Raw genomic sequence first — 21,926 nt, 5'->3', positions numbered from 1 at the left:
CTGTTGCGGCGCCACTGCCAGTGGCGTCGGCAGTGGCGTTGTCGGAGAGCGAATGGACAGTTGGGAGGATGGTGGCGGTCGCGCGGGCTGGGATGAGGAGGAGGACGAGCAGCAAGAGGAACTGGCGTCGCATACTGTGACACCGTCGTTTGTGTTCACGAAACCAGCATCACTAGTGGATGGGACCACCGCGGGATACCGTGTTGTTTATTGCCGTTACAAGCACCTACCAACCACCGGACACGAACAACATTCGGTCATGGTGAACGGTGGCACTCTTCCGGCAGCGCAAACAAACGTGACCACAGTTACAGGACAAAGTGTTACCACCGCGGGTGTCGATGGTCGCAGCAAGCGTCGAGCGAACCGAGCGTTAGTACGTACCCGTTGGCGAAGACGTTGGCAGCAGCGCAGTGGAAGCAGTGAGCCTTCGTCACCGTTAGCCTCGACCCGGGCGCGATCCCGCTGGTCGCTTGTCCTGAAGCGGTTCCTTAAGCGCCACCGACGACGGCGAGTGTTGTCAGCGTCTTCGCCAGCCGCCAACCAGGGCGGCTAGGTTTAATGGGACGCGGTGGTCGCGTTGATAGATTGCTACGCACAGCCTACTGCCAGTGAAGTGTGTAGTTAGTGACAATCGTCAGTGTAGAGTGTTTATGTGTTTGTTTGTGCATCGCCCTGAACCCGCCGTGCCTGGTGAAGAAAGGACGGTGGCTCAATATGGCCTCTCTCATCGCTAACGGATGGCCGGCCGTCACCCCCTGCTGATTTACTCCTTCGCGTGTACAATTAGTAAATTATGTTCCATTCCATCCTTGTCTCCCGTGCATGCGAGATCCTTCTTAGGCCTGTAAGAGTTCCAATATCAGTATTTTAGTTTGACCACCCGTCACAGGACGACACAATTGTAAAAAGGAAAAGCCACGCGGCAGCGAGCGTAACAGTTTAGATTTAAAGCGCGGGAAACCGAAGCCCTGCGTGACCTTTGCCCAGTTTCGGTTTCGTTTCTCGGCTAGCGTTTCGAATACTCTGATCTGCAGAGGGAGGAACCGGAACGCACGATCGGCGCTCTAGCCCCGTCGTGTGCGTATTTAGGTGTAACGGAGGGGCCGAATCTAGTGAAATTGTATTGTTCAAATTGTGCATATTTTAGACCCAATATTCGTATTTATCACAACCCCGGGATGCCCCAGGGGGTCCCAGGAGTATAGAAGCCCTCTCTGACTAATTGTAAGATAGTAAAAGTAACGTCTAACGGATATATTTTGTTCCCGATATTTCCCCATTTCTGTCCGGTTCCGGCCACCGCCGAATCGTTTGTTGGAATGATATAAAAATGCTGCCTGTGCGGGGCGGAGATGTATGAGAGAGCAATAGTGAAATGCTGAGTTTAGCGGGCAAGACACGGTATAAAATGTAAGAAAACCCATTACTCACCATCCTAAGAGATCCCCTTTACGAAGAAACGTGGCCACATCTCCCAACCACTCTCACCGCACAAAGAGAAGCACGTTGCGTGAAGTTTGCGTGAAAAGGTAACTAAAAGTAATACCGCGACCGCAAGCTCCGCCCGGATGTGGGACACAAAAACACGCGCACGAAAGTTGTTCTAAATACGAGTCTGAATCAAACTTTTACCGGAAGTGCGCGTTGTGCGAGGTTTATTAGTGAGGCCAAGGATGAGAGTCTGTACTCTAGCTTCCGGTTGAAGCAACCACCACCACCACCACCACAGGTATTTCGTTGTTTTCTATTGTATTTTGTTTGTTGTGGCTTTAAAACTGGGTACCCCACCACCACCATAGGGATAAAAAGGTGGCCAGCAAAACGCACGGTGAAACAGTTAGTAGGGGGACAAAAAGTAAGCAATCAAAAGTGGAACCCGTATCCGATTAATAGACTCTATACTTAGTAGAAAGAGCGTGTGCAAGTAAATCAAAGGTGAAAACATTATGTACCAAGGGGAAGTGGATACGAAACGGTAATTACTAGTAGTGTCCTAGCGAATAGTAATATTATTTTGATTATATTGTAAACATATTACGATTAACTCTCATTCTTTGATGATAAGCAGCATGAGTTCAAGGCGCAGATAATAATAAAAAAAACACAGTTACAGTAAATATACTCGGGTTGCGTGCTTTACAGGAATCATCGTAACCTTTCGCAGTTAATTAGGTGCCTTCACATGAATTCCCTTTTTGAAATGAAACTTTAAACTTCTCCATCAAACACACACACTTCGTAGAAAAAAGATCCTTTTTCAGTACGGGACCGCCGCCGTTGCGTTGAAATCCCGGTGTTCTCAGTAGCGTCGCGCCGTTTGCCCCGTATTGCAACAAAAACATTTCGAAAACTGTCGGTTGTTTCGCTCGACGGCCTGGAAATATCGGGCTCGGCGCGGTTCTCGGTACGGACGGCCGGGACCAGACCAGGTGAACTGTTGATAACGTTCGAGTGCACTTTTGTCATGAAGCACCAAGAAGGACACCACAGGAATCGCGTTCGTGCGACGAATAATTATGATTCCGTCGACTCCGTGACGGTTTGGTGCCTCGGGAAAGGAGTAACAACTCCGGCAACAGAGAGAGAGAGAGAGAGCGGATGGTTCCCGGTAATGTAGCTCTCTGGGTGTCCTTTCTGGCGCGGGTGCAACGATAAGCTGGCGATAAGTTTTCGGAACCTATTGATCGAAAATGGGGCCTTCTTGGTACCCCTAACCCTCGCAATTGAGGCGATGAGGCCAGTTTCCCGAAAGGTGTTGCGAAGAAATCAAATATTGATGATGGATTTTTCTTCGCAGAAAACGGAAAGTACATTTGCGTGCCTAAGTTTTGCTTCTCCGACCGAGCCGCTTTGTGTGAATTTAATTTCCAGAGCGCAATATCCGAAAACCGTAACCAGTGGCACGTAACAGGATCACCCATGGTGTTTGTGCCGTTCGCTTTTGTAGGGATTAGGAATACTTCCAACAACACGGACCTACTAAAATGCGTAGGCTTCGAATGTAAACTGTCAACATTTCAGTTCAAGGGCGAAAAAGCAGGACAAAGCGGGCTTATTACAAATAGTTGGAGTGCTGAAGATATTTTGTCCTTTTCGATTGAAAAAGATTAAGTAAGTTGCGGGTTTTTGAAGACATTATTGAAGAGTGAGAGTGTGGGAGACATTTCAAACCCTTTTTCCAAGAAAGGAAACTCAAACGGCTTGTACACAACACAACGGTCAATTGCATGCAATTCTTTCAAACTGGCATTTCGACATGGCCCACATTTAGGCGCCTGAACGAAATCTGGCGTCTCTTGGCTCGATTCAATGTTCAAAACTTTCGACGGCCGAGTGAACGAATGGATTGCGAAAGCCAAATCAACCGTAGGAACCGTTTCGAAGCCGTGTGATCCAGTGTCACCGAGAGAGAGAGACATTGAGTTGATCTCGTTTCTCGGCCGGTTCTAACTGCCAACCGCGTTGACGCTGGCAGTTAGGAGACGCACGTGGTCGTCTTCAGTTTCCGGTGACGAGTGGACGTCACAACGGTGGATGTTTGATGGACAGCTACCTTCCTCCGTGGGGCATGACACACAAAAATAGGTCCACGCACTGTGTACTTGAGACGCTCCACTCATTAGACGTGCCCACTCTGTCCGGGCCAGGCCAGTAAATGCGTAAGCAACGGTCATTTAGCCATTCGGGGTTCGATTTGAGTTCGAGTGACTCACACTAATGTTATCCCTGCAAAATGCTGGTAAAACAAAATTTGGTGCTCGCAGTGCCTTCATCGTAAATTAGGGCAAAAATGTTCGAATTCTTAGCGAAAGGTTTCGACCCGAACATGGGGCTGTTTCTAGTAAAGCAACAAAATCATGTTTTCAGATCGCGAGGCACAAAAAATATAAATAAATAAAGACGGCTGGTGTGAGGAAGTAAATTTATAATCCACCCGGCCCGAACGGACGGGGCCCCGCTCGATCCGGAAGCAGCTGGGTTAGGTTCAAGTCGGAGCAAATTTATGGACACACGCAGGTGGAGCCGATCTGCGGGGTTGGTGATTGGTACAGGATTAGAGAAATTATCATCCGCCGTACACTCTCTTCCCACACGGAGCGGCCGTGTCGATGAGGGATTTGGTCTGGGAAATGTTGGTGTCTTTTGATGGACCAATTCGTTTCACCGCTGACGAAGTTTATTACGGCCGCTGGCGGTCGCAACCGTCGAAATGACAGGCACCGGGGATTAATTAAACTGTTCCGCCCCTAATTTTTCGAAATACTTTAACGCCGCTTTCGTTGTTGATGTGCACCTTTTGTACGTTGGTGGTGAGAAAGATCCGCAAAGGTGACAATGCGTAACGAAGCATCGAATGTGGCACGAATGTGATTGGATTTTTCCCCGTTGCACCCATTCATCGTGAGGGGCCACTTTCTGCACGGAAAATGTGAAGCAAAGCAGCGGGCGAAGCAAAGCTCTGGCGTGCATAATTGTCACAGCTGGATGGATTGGCCCAGCCTGATGTCTGGCCCGGCCCCGGAGCAGGTGGGTCATTAAAATATCTAATAGGGTGGTTGAAAAGTCCTTACGCTAACGTAGTGTGTCCAATGATTCTGATTTATTTTATTACCCAAACAAACGGTGGCCTTTTGATGACATTTATTATTGTTTTTAACACTGCTTTAGTTAAAACATTTCCCATAATCCACGAAGAAAATTTATAAACTCACCTTTAGGGTCTACTAATTGCGCAAACTGGTCGGTTGCGTTTTTCTCTGTCAACCGGTTTATTTGCAACCACCAACTTTGCTGCAGGGCTGCCATTAATTAAGCTGCTACGGGAGTTGGCAGTTTATGAAGGCGCACGCACATTGGCGAATCCGTTTCGCAGATTTGACGCCGCCAGGTGCGACCCGTGCGAATGGGGAGAACGGAAACGCTCAGTTTCCGTCTTGAGGCACGTTTTTGGCAGACGCTAGACAGCTGAGTAATGGACACTAATTGAGCGTCAAGTATGGTGGCGGCGGTGGTCGACACGCTCCACGCTGCGGCCGCAGCTAAACTCCGAAGACCGCGATCTTAATTGGCTGTGATCGAGCGCAAGATTGGACTCGTGCGATTGGACGAATAGAGAAACGATTTCGATCCCGTTTCTTCTGGGAATTTGCGACCGCCAGAGCGGGTGCCAAAAAGATGGGGAATAATTCAATTTTCAATCATCCATTTGGTTGATTAATGATCGGAGAATATATCTTTTAATGCATGGTTCGCAATGTCAAGTGCTTTGGCCGAATTACCGTGTGTTCTATAAGAATGCGAACAACCTTGACCGGCCACTTCAGATTGTACTTGATTGTGAAACGGCATTTGGAATATTATTTGTGGCCATCGCGGACCGAACGCACCTTCTGAAGCGTGCTAGGCGCCTCCATTGCTGCAGGCCACGTGTGGGGAGTATCACATGGTCACGTTAACCCCATCGCTGTCCGCAGTCGGAGGGAATCGGCTTGCCCGGGGAATGTTATTGTTAGAATAACTGCTCGGGCATTGTTGTGAGATAGTTGCCGCCCTGAAATTGTCCCAACCGACGTTTTGTTGCTCTCTCAACCCGACCCAAAAGTTGCCCGTGATTACTTCCTAGAATTCTTTCCCCTTTCTCTCTCTCTCTCTCGCCCGATCCCTCGCTCTTACTGTCCGTTTTATCTCTGTTGCTTACCGCCCATCTCATTTCAATCCACGGTGGAGGAAAACGACGGTTCGGGTCGGGTTTTCCGCGTGATATTCACGAAAGGCCCAACAAGACGTCCAACTGATAAATCGGTCACAGAGTCCGAGTTGTGCTTCTCCGTCGCACTCTGTCTCGCTCTGGCTCTTTCACTCGCCTGCACCTTGGCGATCGTCTCGAGGAGGGAATGATCCCGGTGGGGCTTAATGGCCAGGGTTTTGGTTCGGTTTGGTTGGCCAGCGATCGCTAGAGCAACTGGTGGGCAGATTTACTTACCGTTCGGGCAGTCGGGCGGACCGCTTCAATCAGACAGATGGCTTCTGTACTAAGCTAATCTACAACTATATCAATGTTTGAATTTTTGTCATACCCTTCATCAAAAGAGAATTCGATTTCCTTGACAAGGGTAATAATCAACAAAACGAGCGTAGCCCGTAGAATTAAGTGTTATTTAGTCTTCACTTCTGTAATTATTGAAAGATTTGCAAGTGAATAATATAGAAACGTTGTGATGGTTTGTGTCAAAAAGTAGTTACTTTTCAACTCTCAAACACAATCTGTGGTGTGGTCAGTGAGTTCACTTGAAACATTTGGCATTGCTGGCCACAACTTCGCCGATGAAGACGTTACAACCGAGCAATTAATCATAATTTCATGATGTACCGAGGACAATGTAGCTCTGCGCACGTCCAAAGGCCCATTACCACTGTCGTGTGTTGTGTCCTAGTCACCGCTCACCGGCGGTGAATGGATGCTAAATGTTATGGCCCATTGTAAATGCGTTGTTTTCGCACTGTCGGATCATAAATATTTTCTGGCTGGTTCACTGTCGGTGGCCAAAAACCTCTGTGGTGCTTTGGACATTTTGCGACACGCATAGGATAGTTTTAAATGTTTCTTTCCACCAACCAGTTAGTCACGGCCAGTCTGGGAGATTTATAAGGCGTCCGAATAGTGATTTCCTGTGAAAACATTTTTCGGCATTGCCAATGAAACGAAGTTGAACGAAGAGCTTTCATCAATTAGTCAACATAATTATGAATATTTTACTAAAATCCTTCTCTCTGGTGACGTGCCCGACATTGAAAAATCTTGCCAAATACCGGATCATATCTTGCCATCCGTCATCCGTCAACACTTGTAAGGCAAACATATTTTGGCAATTGTTTTTTAATTGCTGCCATCGCACAGATATTTAAACTATCAAAACAGAAATAGTCAGGGTCTGGCCCCGGCGTTCCCCGGGTCGGGCCTCACCCAGCACGACGGGCAGAGGCAAACAAATTGTAAGTTCACCTTAGGGGCGCCCATTCCTTGGCGAGGCGCGAGACAGGGAATACCACTCATCACGTCGAAATCACGGCCCCGCGGCTAACTACGGGCGTCTTCCTTCGGGCGTGCAGCCACCGCAAGGGTTTCGGTTACTAGAAGTGCATCGCACGATTTGTCAATTGTCCAAATTCCGTGCCGCACGCCGCAGTGTGTTAAAGTTGGCCACCGGCCAACGTGACGTGGTCCCTCCGACCAGCACCAAAAACAGCGCCCATTAAGTGGTCGGGATATCCCGCGTGGCTGTTGCACGCTTTATGCGCCACACGCAAACCCAGCGACTCCGCACGCAAGAACAACCGTGTAAACCAGTATGCTCCGTCCGACAGCGTCTGTCCGCGTGAACTCGTCCTGGGACCGCAACGAACATGTTCATTTGCTCGGCCTCGGATCCGGGGAGAAATTAAAACCGACGCGGCGTCGCGCCGCTCGGTGGCCGATTTATAAATGTTTTCCAACAAAACAACGACATGATCAACTCACATCAGGCTCACGTCAACTCGCTGCTCGCTGTCAGGTCGACGGGGACGGCGCATAGCAGCAGCATCTGCCAGCTGTGCGTTCGCAATCGATCATCCCCGTCTGGGGCGTGGGTCCTTGGCGGGGGGCAAGCACAATGTTGCAGGAGGACCGACTGTGGCAACCGTTACAAAGTGTTACAAATTTGGCGATTAGTGTGATAGCTTTTGGGGACAAAGATTCGTTTGCTCTAACGATTCATCTTCATTTATGCCAAATTTGATGTGCCAAGATACGGAAGTGTTCAAAGTGACAAGATTGGGCCAAAGGACACAATTTTTACATGCAATTTGGTAGAGCGAGGATCGCGATGAAGTGTTTCGAGTAAGAACATTGAGAAACCAAGGCATCGCTTCAACTTGTGCCGCTTCACGGACTTTGGTCCATTTAACATTCGTTATCCTTTTTCTTTCCCAAAAGTAAAACCGGTAAAAGTGTCTCTCTCGCTCTCTAAATGGGGCACCGTTTTCGTTTCGTTTTCGTTCCTTGAGGGACTTGAGCTTGAAAATGGTATGTTAATTATCACACCTCGTCAGTCATCGAAGGGCACGTCGCCCGTGTGTTGCCGCGGGCCAACGATAATGCATGCCAACAGCCAAACGGGTGTCCAACCTTTGATTGATGGGATCTAATGTCTTACGTCGCGTTCGCCGTTGGCCGCCTTCCCGCAAGCCTCCGTCGTGTTTTGCATCCATCAATACACTGTTTTCCCATTTCCCCTTCGACCGACCGACCGGCGAGAGCTAAATGGAACTAGGAAAATTTATCTTAAAATAAATCATCCACATGATTGCGCCGATCGAACGCGGAAATTCAATAAACGTAGTTTCGGGGAACCACTTCGGGAAAAGCCATTTCCGTATCGAACCGCACCACGCACTATAATTGCCCGGGAACGGTCGGCATACTTTCATTAAACCAAAGGCCAATTGCTACAGCCACCGACCGGCGCGTGTCATCATCGCGCTCCTATGTCCCGGTGCCGACATGTTTTGATGGAGGGTTGCGGCCAGCGCAACATCACCATCACAACATCGGCGTGCAGCTGGCCCACGGAACGCTCGTCCTTGCGTAGAAATCCGCTGCGGCGCTAAGCCGAAACAGCTGGAACGGAACGAGCGCGATTTGTTGTGCCACAAACTTCCTTTTCATGTCCGCTTCGCCCGCTGGCCAGTTGTCCAAATAATTTCTGCTTCCTTCCGACCGCTACGTTTTTTTGCGTTTTTCGCGGTCACTAAATTATGTTTATGCCCAACGTGCGCGTGCACTAGAGGGAGACAGCACGAGAGATCCCGGGCCGGGCACACGTTTAGCGTCGTCCGTTATGAGCTAATTACGTGGTGAAAGATAAACAGCATCGACGTTTCGGGCCCCGGCGTTCCCGTTCCCGGCGCTTTCGGAAGTTTGGGGTCGAGATAAAAATACCCCACGAACCGGCGCAACGAGATGACGGTATGCAACGCGAGGGACATTTATTTTAAATATTTACATTGTACGCTACCGACAGAGTTCCGCGAAATATCCTTTTTTCTAATTAATACCGCAACGAATGATTGTAAAACAATTAAAGGAACACACTTCACTACGAAGCGTTCAATAAATTGGGGAACATTTGGCCTTTTTCTGTTGGTCACTGTACTCGAGAGCATCGCGCTGCAGTCCCGTCGCTGTCAAGTGTGGCCCCTTCAGAGCCGAGATCTGACGATGGGAATGCAGTTCTCAAAATATCCATCGAGCAGCACGCCTCGGGCCTCCTCATAGTGGACCCCACCGTGGACCCGAATGGCTAATAACTGTTCGATAAATCATCCGAAAGATGAGTTAGTCCGCGCGCTGCAACAACTGCCGAGGATGAATTAAATCAAAACATGAAACAAAATGAAGATGTCCCTCGTCGACCCCCACAGCCGCGGTCGGATGATGGGGAAAGATACGGTCGTTGGGGGTCGCCTGTTCGACGGAGGATTTACATAAAAACAAACATAACGATCCCGGGCGTGGGGCGCGCGCATCGAATGTGTTTTCGAAACATTCGGCGTGTCGTTTGCGTCATTCGGTTCGTCACACGCCGACCGAGAGCGTCGTGGTTGCTTCTTTTCTTATCTTTGCGCGCCACTTGGTCGTGAGACACCTGCGCACACCTGTGGCCCGCGTCGATGAGGTGTGATAACCAACACATTAGTGCGATTGGGCGGGGGAGAACACCCATCGTCTTGGGATCCCGCCCGAGTCACGGCTTGTCGGCGCTGACCGGCGGTCCACCGGGGCGCGGCGTTTGAAGATGTGTTTGGCTAAAAATATTTCTTTGGCATTCCGTCTCTAGAGGGTTCGTTGAGCATCATTTCACAGCCGCACCGGCTGGGTTGGCCATCACTACAGCAACCGGTCCGGTGGCGGTGAAGTGGCGCTAGTCTGTGCCCGGGCCCGGCCAATAATCGTTCATCACAGCGTATAAGCTTCAGATATTGTGATAGCCAAGATAGCGTACGTTTCACAGTAAAACTTACAATATTTTGCTATCCATTTTTGTGTGCGCCTTCAGCAGCAGAGAATTAAATTTCCTTGCTGGGGGGGATAAGAAGACGGACATCCCAATGGCAATCGGGGGGTCGAACGGTGTTGTGGCTGTTTCTGGGTGGCTCCTATTTAACATTTTAAATGCCTTTTAAGTTATTAATTGCAGCCACAAATATAGATTCCGTTTCAATGCACAATTTTCAACCTGTGATGTAACTGGAAACGGTCTAAGAGCGAAACGCTGAAAGTGGTCTAATGAGGTCTAAAGCTCCTTACAGAGAGCTTTGGGCAAAGTTTCACATCAAGAGAGCTTTCGGATTGTAAAAAGCTCTATTGAAGCTATGTCTTGATCCATTTGTAGTGTTCCACCAAACAGTGGGTTTTTATGATTTATGTTAAGTCATAAAATAAGAATACAAATCAAATGTAGGCAACGACTGAGTCATAGCATACAATTGTGTAACAACCTTTTTAGAGCAACAGCAACGTTAAAATTCTTATAACCGTCTGCTTCTGGCCAAGAAATAATGAAGCATGAAAATTTATATGCTAATTAATAAATAATTTTGTCGTTTGAATGGTTAAGGAATTTTCCACTATTTCACGCATTTGTAATTATGAAGAACTAAAGCCGTATTTACAAGTAAAGACGATAATTTGTTAGGTGCAGGAGCCCTTCGTCAATGTAGTTACAGAAATGCTGTCTGCTGTGCTGAGGCTGTCAATATTTTGGTGTCGTCAACTAAATTTAAAACTATGTTAATAAATATCAAATCGTGAAAGGTGATAAATAATGAAAAACGTTCCTTCTTGATCACGCCAAATCAGATAATAATGCTTGTATTTCATCAGAGCAATAAATAAACCATAACAAACTGAGCTGAGCTGATTCTGGCCTAATGTGGAATATTTTCTGTTTCTAATATTCTAATTCTTAGGTCAATATCCATCTAAAAATGCTAGCAACAATAATAAGGTGAAACGTACAAATACGTTGAAATTTCAGTGATAACTTGCGCATTCCACGATTAACAATCCGACTTGAGCAGATCGCATTCCATCATTTGTTGTCTGTTTGTTTCGCTAATCACATTCACTCGCTCGTTTGTAGTCCATACCGTGTAAGACGCTAACGCTTCTAATGCCGCGCGAGAAACCCTCTCAATCAACGTGCGTATTCTGTCTGGTTTGGTAACAAAATTAATATGCCTTCCGTTTCCGGCAGGCAGTTCCGTAATTTCTTCTAATCCAGTCCCGTGTCAAACATGAGCACACGCTCCCCATGAACCGGGAACATAAGTTATCGTGTAGAAACAAAATCTGGTTCGGTTCGAAAAACAAATGAACCCAAATTGAGTGTCTCTAAATAGGGGCTTACACTGCACGAGGGGTGGCAAAGTTTTATGATTTCGCACCATGACACAGCAGGAAAGGGCTTCGCTTCCGTCCATTTCGTCCGCTCTTCTAAAAGGGGTGAAATATTCTTAAATTCTTGGAAACGGAGATGAAATTTCGGCCCCCACCAAGGTCAATCAGCTAAACAGGAAACGGCAAAACAATTTTCCACAGTCAATTTGCAAACGGGCGCGGTACGGGCGTCAATTAGATTTCCGGCCACCCCGCCGGGGATGGCCGGTAGTTGGAAAACTCTTGCTCCGAGCACCCGCTGTTGGGCCATTTTCCACTCGCCGTGGACCGTAGAGTTTCCACCTGTTGCGTGCGCCGAGGACAACAATCGTTTCCCGAGCAGATTCCACCCGCCCGGGGTGGGCGGTCGGGCATTGTTATCGGGTTTCGCTGCACGAAGCTCAGCTCTTTAGGTCTTCGGAAAATTCCTTCATTGTTCGGCGTGATGGTGATTTCAATGCGTTGAATGGGGCGAAAGTAAAATTAGGATTCGGGACCGGGACCTGGGGTTTTCTTTTCAAAGCGAAAACGCATTTTCATCGGGCCACTTTTCAATCTGGGCGACAAGGCGACTGGTCTGTGATAAGAATTTTAATGATTCGAAATGCGGACCAGCTACGAAGTTTGGATTCTTTTCTGAAAGAGAGCAAAATAAATGCTTCCTTTCAACGAGGACCGATTTTCATGAAATTAATTTCCATACTTTTGCGTTGCCACTGTCGCCAATTCGAGCGGATTAGGGGCACGCTGGAAGGCTCTGAGACCGCGCAAGGAAATCCATCTTTGGTGAAAAACCTTTTGTTGAACCTTCATTAACACATGTCTTCATTTGTTCCACCGTTTGCCGAAAGGGAAGGGACCACTTTCCACTTGAGCCGCGGCTGGCCGGCCCCCGGGGTGACTGTGGTGAATGACTTTATTTATGACCATTGAGCATCGGCGGGAACGGAAGCGACTGCTCGGTGGTTCGACGGTGATTACAACGGATCAGCGCAACGGGTGGACGCACAGTTCCTTCGCCTTGTGCGGCGGGAAAACCACAGAAAGCTTCTTAAGATTTGTGTGTAATCCGCTTGTATGTGGCACCCTCGGTGAGTGGAATTCCGCCAACGAATTCGACGCACATTGGGATAAGTTAGAGTCTGGAGGTGGTCATGCTTTATTCAAAAAAGAAATGGACAAAATACTCATCTCAGATATTTTGCTTGAATTAACCCGTCAAAAAAATTCGAGAAATGCAAAATAGAGTTCACTAATTGCTGTCTGTTATAGGTTATGAGATTTGAGCTAATTCTTGCAACCTGCACCCGTTATCGGGCAAGATTCGGTTTCTAACAACCCCCACCGACTATCCCTTTCATTCGAAACCCATAAAAGTGTACTCAGCGCTGACTCCCCATGCGCTGAGGCGTTGCTTTTCCGGACGAGCCGGACGGAAAGCCGAGCATAAGCATAATAGTTTTCCTTTGGCTCCACGGGTGTTGCGTTCGGCAAACAATCCCACTCAATCTTCCCTCGACTGCTGACTGTTTGGCGAATGACCTTTTCTTTGCGCTCAATAGACGGACGGATTTGTCGGAACATTACGATTGTGTTTTTGGCCCACCACCCATCCTTCAGTGCGGATGCATCGCACAACGGAAGGGTGTTCCCCATTCACTGCATTCACTCCATTCATGTGGCCCTTTTCATTCATCCTGGCTGTCGCCGAAACGCCGGCGATTGAACGACAATTTCCGTTCGCTTGTGCGTTCCTTGCTAGGTTGCGGAAATGGCGCTCTCAGAAAACGCCACAAATGTATCCTTTCGGCAAATTGACCCCACCGAGGCGTGGTGTGTCTGTGGCTAAGGAAGTTGTTTCGGGGAGATCGGAATTAATATTTGGTTTATTAATATGCATTATGTAGCCGTTGGCCGAGTCGGCCGATCCACTGACCTTTCTTCGCTGACGAACATGGTGTCAGTTAGAATGTTACACGATGGTCGAGCGCATAAAATTGCGAATCCATGCGAACTGATGCGAAGGCATTTCCTGCTCGTTGCGCGGTTTTGCGCGTCTCAAGACGCAGCCTCAGGGGACACTCATAAATGTCCAGAAATAGCTTCCAAATGTGAATGATGTTGGTTGGCTCACCACCCGAATCGAGCCGAGAACCGCGAAAGAAATCCGAGAGCCTGGCGAATGAAACGAAGTAGGGACCCCCGCCGTCCGAAAAGGGGTTATGTGACGGGCCGTTTTCTAAATTTAACGATCAGCGAAGCAACGATCCAGCGACATGAATGAGAGCATGCGGCCAAAGGGAGTGTTTTATGCGCTGTTGCCTTCGTTGGAATTTTATGACAACCCCGCGGCGGGTGACGCCGGGTTTCGGGGAGAACACATTATTGCCCAAATGAGACGAAACCGTTTCCGTTTGCCGGTATTTTCTTCTGCTCATTACGGTGCGATTGTTTCGTTGTGGGTAACAAAAATGCACGCGGCGCTAGGGTGCGAACGTGGTTCATGTTTTCATTCATATGCTGTGCAGATTGTTGCCGAGTGCCGAGAAAGTGGAGCAAATGTCTGTGGAATGTTTAATTCCTTCTTTGAATGAGGAAAGGATCAGAGATCCATCAAATGTTGGACAGACCCTCCATTCAATTTTTAAATTCAACTTTCTGCTACAATTCCTTATTCTAATTAACTTATTGGAACACTGACTTTTTGATAACTTTATTTCCTTAAACTAGTTCTAATGCTATTCTATTCAAAAACAAACAAACAAAAACAAAAACAACTATTCATAAAGATTTTCAAAACACATTTGAACTAAGCTCAGATTAGTTTTTCACAGCCTCAGAACTCCAGATTTAAACCCTCCTCGCCAATGACACTCATTAACCGCAACTTAAAAATTGGGGTTGGTGTATATTCAAAAGTCCTCTCCGGGGCAGCAATAAAACAACATAAGCCCAACTCGCCAGCGAAACCCTAATCCTTCAAAAGCAAGCCTTTTTCATTTGCCCGCCAACAACACACAATAAACAACTCTCGTGTGGGGCCATCGAAAAGGCGCGCCCACATGAACCATGAAATTTGCCGACAATCCCTGACTGCGACTGCTTATCTATGCATCAGTCGACGCGCAATGATACTGCTCTTGTTGTTGCTGATGATGATGATACGATATGCTCTTTGTGCATTAAAATCCCGGGACCTCATTAGACCGGGAATGGTGCAAATGAGTGAGCCGACGAGCGATTTTCCATTAATAAATAATTAATTGCTTAATTTATATGTTCCGGCCCTGGTTCCATTTCGTTACCGCGAGCGCAAGGAAGTGATGCGGGAAAAGCATAATGCTCGATGCGGTTCAGAAGGGCCACTTCGGGCAGGCCGCCTGTGTCGGCCCGCGGTCTGCTCTCAGCTTGGGGTGGCATTCACGTTTGTTAAAAAATTATATAAACAAATTCGATTCGAAGCACGGCTTTTCATCCCGAGATCGGTCCATTTTCCGGTGGCATCGTGAAAATTCCCGAAATCATTATGCGATTATTTCGGATCTTTTTCCGCATCCCCAACCGACGGTGGCTCAGGATGGTGGGCAAAACAAAACAAGGCTACGGGCAGGGTACGAATACAGCCCAGCGGTTCCCCGTTCTGGACGTTCTTTCATTTGTCCATCTATTCAGAAGTTTTCCTGGGTCGACGAACAGAAGCTGGACAATTGCACCGTTTGGCTGCGCCAGGGGAACGGACGCCGAGGGGTTCAGGGCCCGGGACAGTATCTTTCATCGTCCTGAAATGGAACATATTTTGCTTTGATGACGTTTGAAATTGTTCGCTAATTTTTATGAGCTTGCCAGCTATTCCGAACATCCCTAGAGGTTGACCACAACCTACTCCGGAATGTTATACTTTATTCCGCTTTTCCTTCATCAGAACTCACTTTTAGCTACCAGAATCGTTCACAGTACCTTTAGTTAACTTTTGCTATTACAAATCTTCTCATCGATTGAAGGACTTTTCTCATCCTCTCGCCACAGGAACGGTAACTTCACAGCTTCACGGGCTGTTGCGCGACCGAAGAGTCTACGAGTCCACCATCAAGCGGATCATCGGATTCGGTGACGACACAAAACAAGGACACAACTCGGAAAAGGTCGTGCCCGTTAATCAGGTCCCCATGGTTCGTCCTTTTCCCTATCTCTCTCGCTCGGGTTCGCTTTTATTTTCCACAGATCCTTATCGGATGCGGACCCCGCCAACATCCCCGGGCCACCTCATCACGTGATTGTTGTGTGGAACCGAGCGCGGATTGATTATCCGAGCGAGGGAGGTTCTGTCTTCGCTTAGGAGTTGCTGAACCGGGGACTGCTGAATAGGACTCAAATTACAGCGAATAATGTCACCGTTGATGACGTCAAATTAGAGCATATTATTAGTTAACGGACACTGGACGGAGTGAGCCGCGCTCGAGGTGACCCATTAGCGAGACCCGAAGCGACAGAAACGGCCCAGAGATTTCGAGAGCCAGTGTGTCCCGTCAAGAGGGGTCACCGTGGGTGATGGCCGATTTCTCCTTCGACCGAGCGTTTGGCTTTTTATGATTATCCCCCAACCAAAGCCAGCGTTTATGATCGTCGGTAATTAAAAGGAATCTCGGAAAACATTAACCATTAAACTTCGAGTGGGTCCGTGGGTCCGTTTTTATTATTGCGAGCCTTTTGATAGCCTTGAACCTGCGGCTCGAGGCAGACCACTCTCACGGCTGCGAGGTCCTAAAACGAAGCGCTGGCATAAATCTCTGCCCCATCGTGCGGCCATCGTCGTTGCTGTGCTCGTTGTGGGCAATTTCTCGTTTCACGCCACGCCGGACCCCAAACCTGGACTCTCGGGCGTCGGAATAAAAATGATTGTTTCTTTATTTTAATTTCGTCCGGGAGGGAGACTCGAAGTTGAAGTGATTTGAATGTGAGCGTGCGGGTGCGTATGTGTGTCCTGGCCGAACGGGTGAATGCTTTTAATGAAATCGAGAACATCAACCGACGGGCGACGGGCCGGACGACGGACCGGACGGAGGCACGTAGTGAAAGATGCTGGACACGATACGCGCGTCCTCTCCAAAGTCGACGGCAAAAAAGGGACACAATCTTAAAACGCTGCTTAAGCAAGTCCCGCGCATCTTGCGGCCTTAATGGAGGTGATTCAGAAATAAGAAGATAAACGAGATGAGCGACAGAAACGGACGCCAGCGCGCGGTTCATTGCCGTTGTCCGTCGGGCGTTCATTTGAATGCGCCGGATTGATACGTCGATGGAAGGGTCCCACTGTTCGATTTGAAGCTTTAAACATGTTGGAAATTCTTTCTGATACAAAATTCCGATACAAACCTCTCTGCTTGAGACGGAATGTGATGGCCATCAAAAAGACACCACTGCTGATTGATACTCGAACGTTTATTTATTTAGTTCCAGTATATGATCTAAGGCACATTCCAGTTACTGGTCGATCCGTCGGCAGGTTACCCTAGCGATCATTCATTCTTGCCTGATTGTCCTGCTGGTCCGGCGACCGGGAACCTGTTGAAGGAATCTGCATCTCGAAGCACCGGCTTCGAGGTTGGGTTGCCCGGCGGCGGCTGCCACGGAACGCCCCACCGACGATACGATCGGGATCGGGACGCAAACAAATAAAACTTTCAAGACCGAAACAATATAAAATGGCACACGCAAAATAACAAAAAGAATGGCTTACGATTATCACCATCTTTCTCAGGGGGGGGCAGTGAAACCACGGCCAATGCCACGGCCTGTTGATAAGGCCAAGGCGTTGCGTGTTCTGAGGGTGTCCTCTTTCCATTAGGCTTTCGGTCCGGCAACTCCACAACTGTAGCACGAGTTGTAGAGTTTAGCACGACGGTCAATCTATTTTCTATGGACAGCCTGCCAGTACTTTTCCGGTTCGGCACTGCAGAACCGGTTCGCAGAATGGCACAGGTTTGTGGCGCGAAGGGTGCGAAGAAATCTGGAACGGGAATAAAAATTCCCGCGCCTTCAGCGACCACCGGAATGGTCAGCAGCAACTAGCTGCACTCTACAGGAATGTGTGTACGCTACATAAACGGGGGTCCATTGTTACCGAGAGGGTGGAAAGAGACAGGAAGAGGCGCATCAACGCACCGTGCTGCGGAACCCGATCGGACCAAAACTGGAATGCGAATCGAGTTTGCGAATTCCCCGTGGATGCTGTGCGGCTTCTTCGCCCTTCTACGGGGACCCTAGCCTAGGCAAGAGGAAGCTATCGTTGTAACGACTTTAACCGCTTCACCTTAACGACCGGACTGTTGCCCTCGTTCGGTGCCCTCACAGAAGCGCGGCGAGTCTCGAGAAATCGGAGAAACAGCGAGAAAACCTTCGCAACACGCGCGGACAGGTTGTGCACGGTGGCGTGCATCAGGACTGCATCAGGCCACCTTCGCCAGTTTGGATTACTAATCCTATCCGGGCTTCGGGGGACAGCGCGGCTCGGAATGTAGGTGGCAGCAGCGATGGGCCGCAGAAAACCTGCTTCCAGCTCAGGTCGTGCAGGGTCGTATCGTGTGGTTCATTGGCCGGCTCACGCTGCGCTGCCAGCGTGGAATCCCTTGGCGATCCCGGGGTCTCTGATACCGATCGGGCCGATCACAACGAAAAGAAGAAGAAACATTAACAGGAGGCTGTTAACAGTGTTGGGCGCGTGCGATTGGCCAACATTGGCAGGATTATTCGACCACCGAAAGGTATTCCCGGTGAGGTCCTTAATAATTTTGCAACTTAATGAAGTAATGAAGGTCCTTATTGAGGGACTCCCCAGGCTGAAGTTAATGAGCTCACGGACCGGTCTTACATTCCGGTCCACCACTGTACCGCGGGCGGGCGATCGTTCCGCTCAAACGGCACCAAATCGTCGGTATTATGTTTCTCCGATTGCGACTCTTATTTTCCTTCTCGTCAGGCAGCCCCCGGGCCTCCGGATACCCTGACCAGCCCCGCCCCCCCCCTCAGCATACATATATTTATCACTTCACCCGGGCCACCACTTGCGCCCCGCTCGCGCTGATAAGACATCTTTATGCCTTTTTCGCACAGGCCCCCATTTGCATCTCCTTTCGCTGCACTTGATCGCTTCTTGGAGAAGGGGCTGAGAATCCGTTGCAGGCCTCACGGCCGGCCGACTTGAAGGTCACCCGGTGAATCCCGGGCCGGGATTAGTGGGCTCCACGAAAATATTTTATTCAAATTTCGACGACGCTCCGAACACGCTTCGGGCTTCCTCTGTCAACAGCAACAGCCCCACGGGGAGGATTGTTCCTTGTTCGTTCGCGGTGGTAATGAAACGTTGTTAACAAACGGCAATTTATCATGAAATGGCCGGAAAAGAGGAGGTGAAAAGAAAATGTTTTTGAGCTTGCTAGAAACAAGAAAACAATTTTCCCGCGGGAGCACCGTCGATTGGTGGCCGTCAATCGGAATTGGCAGCATAGACACGCGGCACCGCGGTGTGCCGGAGCGAAGCGAAAGAAAACTTTGCCGGCTTCCCAGCGGGACGCATATTGGCTCTAATTTTCCACCCCACCCCCCCGGAAGGCCACCCGGTGGGCGGAAAAGCAAATCTTTGGGCGATTGTTCGGAAATTACCGTCCCCCGGTGTTCGGGTTCGGAATATGATTATGTTTTCGCGTTTCGTGAGGAGCAACAGGAAGACTGAGTAATGCTTGGACAAAAAAAAAACCCGGATGTCCCTGGGAACTGTGGTAATAATTGTGGGCTTAGGAAGGCCATCAAAAGAAAAATCGGATCGGAAAATTACCTTTTTTCTTTTTCTTTATGTTCAGGTGAAATTATAGATCCGTTTCCTTCTTTTCTCGTTTGGAATGTCACTCAATGCGCCAGCCTCCACCCAGGTGGCCAGGCTAATCGGTGGAATTTTCTGCCACTGACAAGTGCGCTAATGGAACTGCCAACGGGAGAAGTCCCGGTTCTGACCTGGAACATAACTCTTGGTAATGACTTTTGCTGTCGGATTACTGCTCATGAGCCGGCGGGAGGAAAGTTTGTCCCGTTTTCCCCGTTACAGACCTGAAGCCTGTGTGGACCCGGTCACCGGTGTAGTGGCTGTGTTTGCAGCGTATCCAGCAATCATAAAAGTACTGTGTGCCAAAGTGGACCTGAGTGGACCACAAACCAGCAAAGCCCACGTCATTTGTTCTCATGATTTAGAAATGAATCTCAACTGGCAAACTAATCCTCCCCAAAAGAGCGAGTCCGATTCATTATCGGTCGTGTCCCGGCCCTGTCGATTCCGTTGAGATGATGCCCGAGACCCGAGCGGTGTCGTAAAAATATCGAAATGACAACGAGAAAACAGCATGTCAAATGTTGTAATTTACGATCCAGACCGGGCCATCTTCGAGGTGGGTGCCAGGCCAGCCAAGCATCTTGCAGCCGGAAAGATCATCATGCCGCCCTCGTGATGTCATGCCTATTTTTTTGCTGGCCCGTTTCGTGTCACTTCGGCTGACGTAGGCCGGTTCCAGAAGGCAGCTGTTGATCATCTGTTGCTTTGTGCCGAGCCGACTCCAACGATCACGTTGTTCGGGGCTGATAGTGTGCGACCCGGACAACAACAACTGGCAACAAGGCGAGCTCATTGTTCTCGGCCATCCGCGATTGTGAAAGATCGTCGCTCGCCTGTGCACTGGGACGATAGTGAAACCGGTCGGAAGTTTCCAGGCCTGAGACGGAGTCGATCGAACGGATCACAACATCCGGCTCCATTAGCGGGGCCCAAGAACCGGAGTGATGCCACTGCACCGGAGATGAACAATCGAGTTGATTGTGAAGACGATCGCTCTTTCTCGCTCCCTCTCGCCTCGAACCCGTTCGTTGCCCACTGTCAACGGCCGATGATGATGTTTTAATTGTACTGCCTCCAGGTCTCGCGCAGGTCCGCAGGATTGGCACAACAAGACTTGCGATTGTTCTCCGCGCGCTTCTCGATCTCGGCTCGACGCTCGGCGAAACCGGTTCACTTGGATGCTGCGAGAGTACTGAGCGAACGCCGGCAGGTCGTCGGTCGCCCCGACATAACCGGGCCGGTGTATCTGTGTGCCCGACGAGTGCTGGAGTGCACTGGTCGGATTCGCTGTCTCGCTCGGACACCGCCCTCACCGTGGCACGGGACGCGACTGCGCACTCGGCCGGCCTCGGCAGGGACGGCGAAGGCATCGCTGTGCATCGCTAGCGCAACCGGTCGTCGCGCTACCAAAGCGACCCGGCCGTGGCCTCGACCGACCGCCGGAATTTGTAACATTCTACGCAGCACCCATCAATGGTGCGGGTGGAGAGAAGATCTTCCTGAGTGCGCCAGCCAACCGGCGTTGTCCGTGCGTCCTCGTCTCGAAGGGCCACCGACCCGTGGGGTGGCCAGCAGCACCGTCCAGCAACGCATCAACCAACGTTCCGAAGTTCTTGTCCCGTTCCGTTCGGAGTCCTTCCCGTGAGGGATGTCCTCAACGAGCCCCCGCCGGTGTGTGTGTGTCTTGTGGTTTTGTGTGTGTACTCGTGTGCGTGTGCGTGTGACCACCAGCCAAGGGCCGTCATCCGTCGGGGGATCGCCTCCGAGCGGATTGAAGGACCCGCCGGAGCTGGAGTGACCGCCGAGACACAAGACATACACGAGACCACCGGGACTTTCGGGGGTCGTTGAGGCCATTTCCCTGGGATGTGGCTCGAGCGGCGGGGGAAACTCTCGGACCTCGGAGGGTGCAGGGTGGTTGATGGGGGTCTCCCCACCGGTAGCCCCTGAAGGCCACGGGTAGCCCGGTTCCGCCCGGTTTTTGGTGTGACGGGCGCCTCGGGACAGATTGACTTTTCGACCCGCGTCCATTATGATTCGTCGCAGAAAGAGAGATTGCAAAAGTAGTATCACTTGTGTATGTGTGCGTGTTGGAATTCATTCGCTTGAATTGTACGCACCGCACCGAACAAAATAAAAGCTCGTTTTTGAAACTCCTTTAACAGCAGAGAATTCAATTTCCTCGTTAAAGGTATTAACTCGCCCCAAAAGTCGCCCCAGTGCGCGCCCGCCCCATGGGTGATGGCCCGCCCTTTGATCTCCCGCCCCGGAACGGTGGGTGGCAGTCCGGTCCGGGCCGGGCGGTGGCCACTACCACGGGTGTGGGCCGTGCGCCGGCAAAACAATGATCTATTGTGCTCCCCTCATACAACTGCCAACCGGCGATCTTTGTTTACGTTGCTCATTATTTTGTGATTCACTTTGTTGTGGGGCCGCGGCTTATCGCGGGGCCACTCCGGTCCCAGGGTCTGAGTGTCTTAGTGAGAGGATCTTTTGATAATAGGTGTATCAGTTTATGCTTATCACTTAATGTTTGAAGGCCACCGGAACGGATTTACCGTAGAG

General features: G+C 49.7%; 1 protein-coding gene across 1 annotated transcript in view; it reads left to right on the top strand.

The window, feature by feature from the left end:
• The first annotated feature begins 52 nt into the window (after positions 1 to 52).
• Positions 53 to 21,926, top strand: part of LOC131205731 (methylosome subunit pICln-like) — an 88,855-nt gene continuing 66,981 nt past the window's right edge. Inside the window, exon 1 of the mRNA XM_058197963.1 lies at positions 53 to 147. Within this exon, the coding sequence (XP_058053946.1) occupies positions 53 to 147 (95 nt within the window). The remainder of the gene's footprint in view (positions 148 to 21,926) is intronic.

Source organism: Anopheles bellator, chromosome 1 (genome assembly GCF_943735745.2).
Source record: "Anopheles bellator chromosome 1, idAnoBellAS_SP24_06.2, whole genome shotgun sequence".
Lineage (NCBI taxonomy): Eukaryota > Metazoa > Arthropoda > Insecta > Diptera > Culicidae > Anopheles > Anopheles bellator.
The sequence above is the reverse complement of the archived record's forward strand: the minus strand, read 5'-3'. Positions and strand labels throughout refer to the sequence as shown.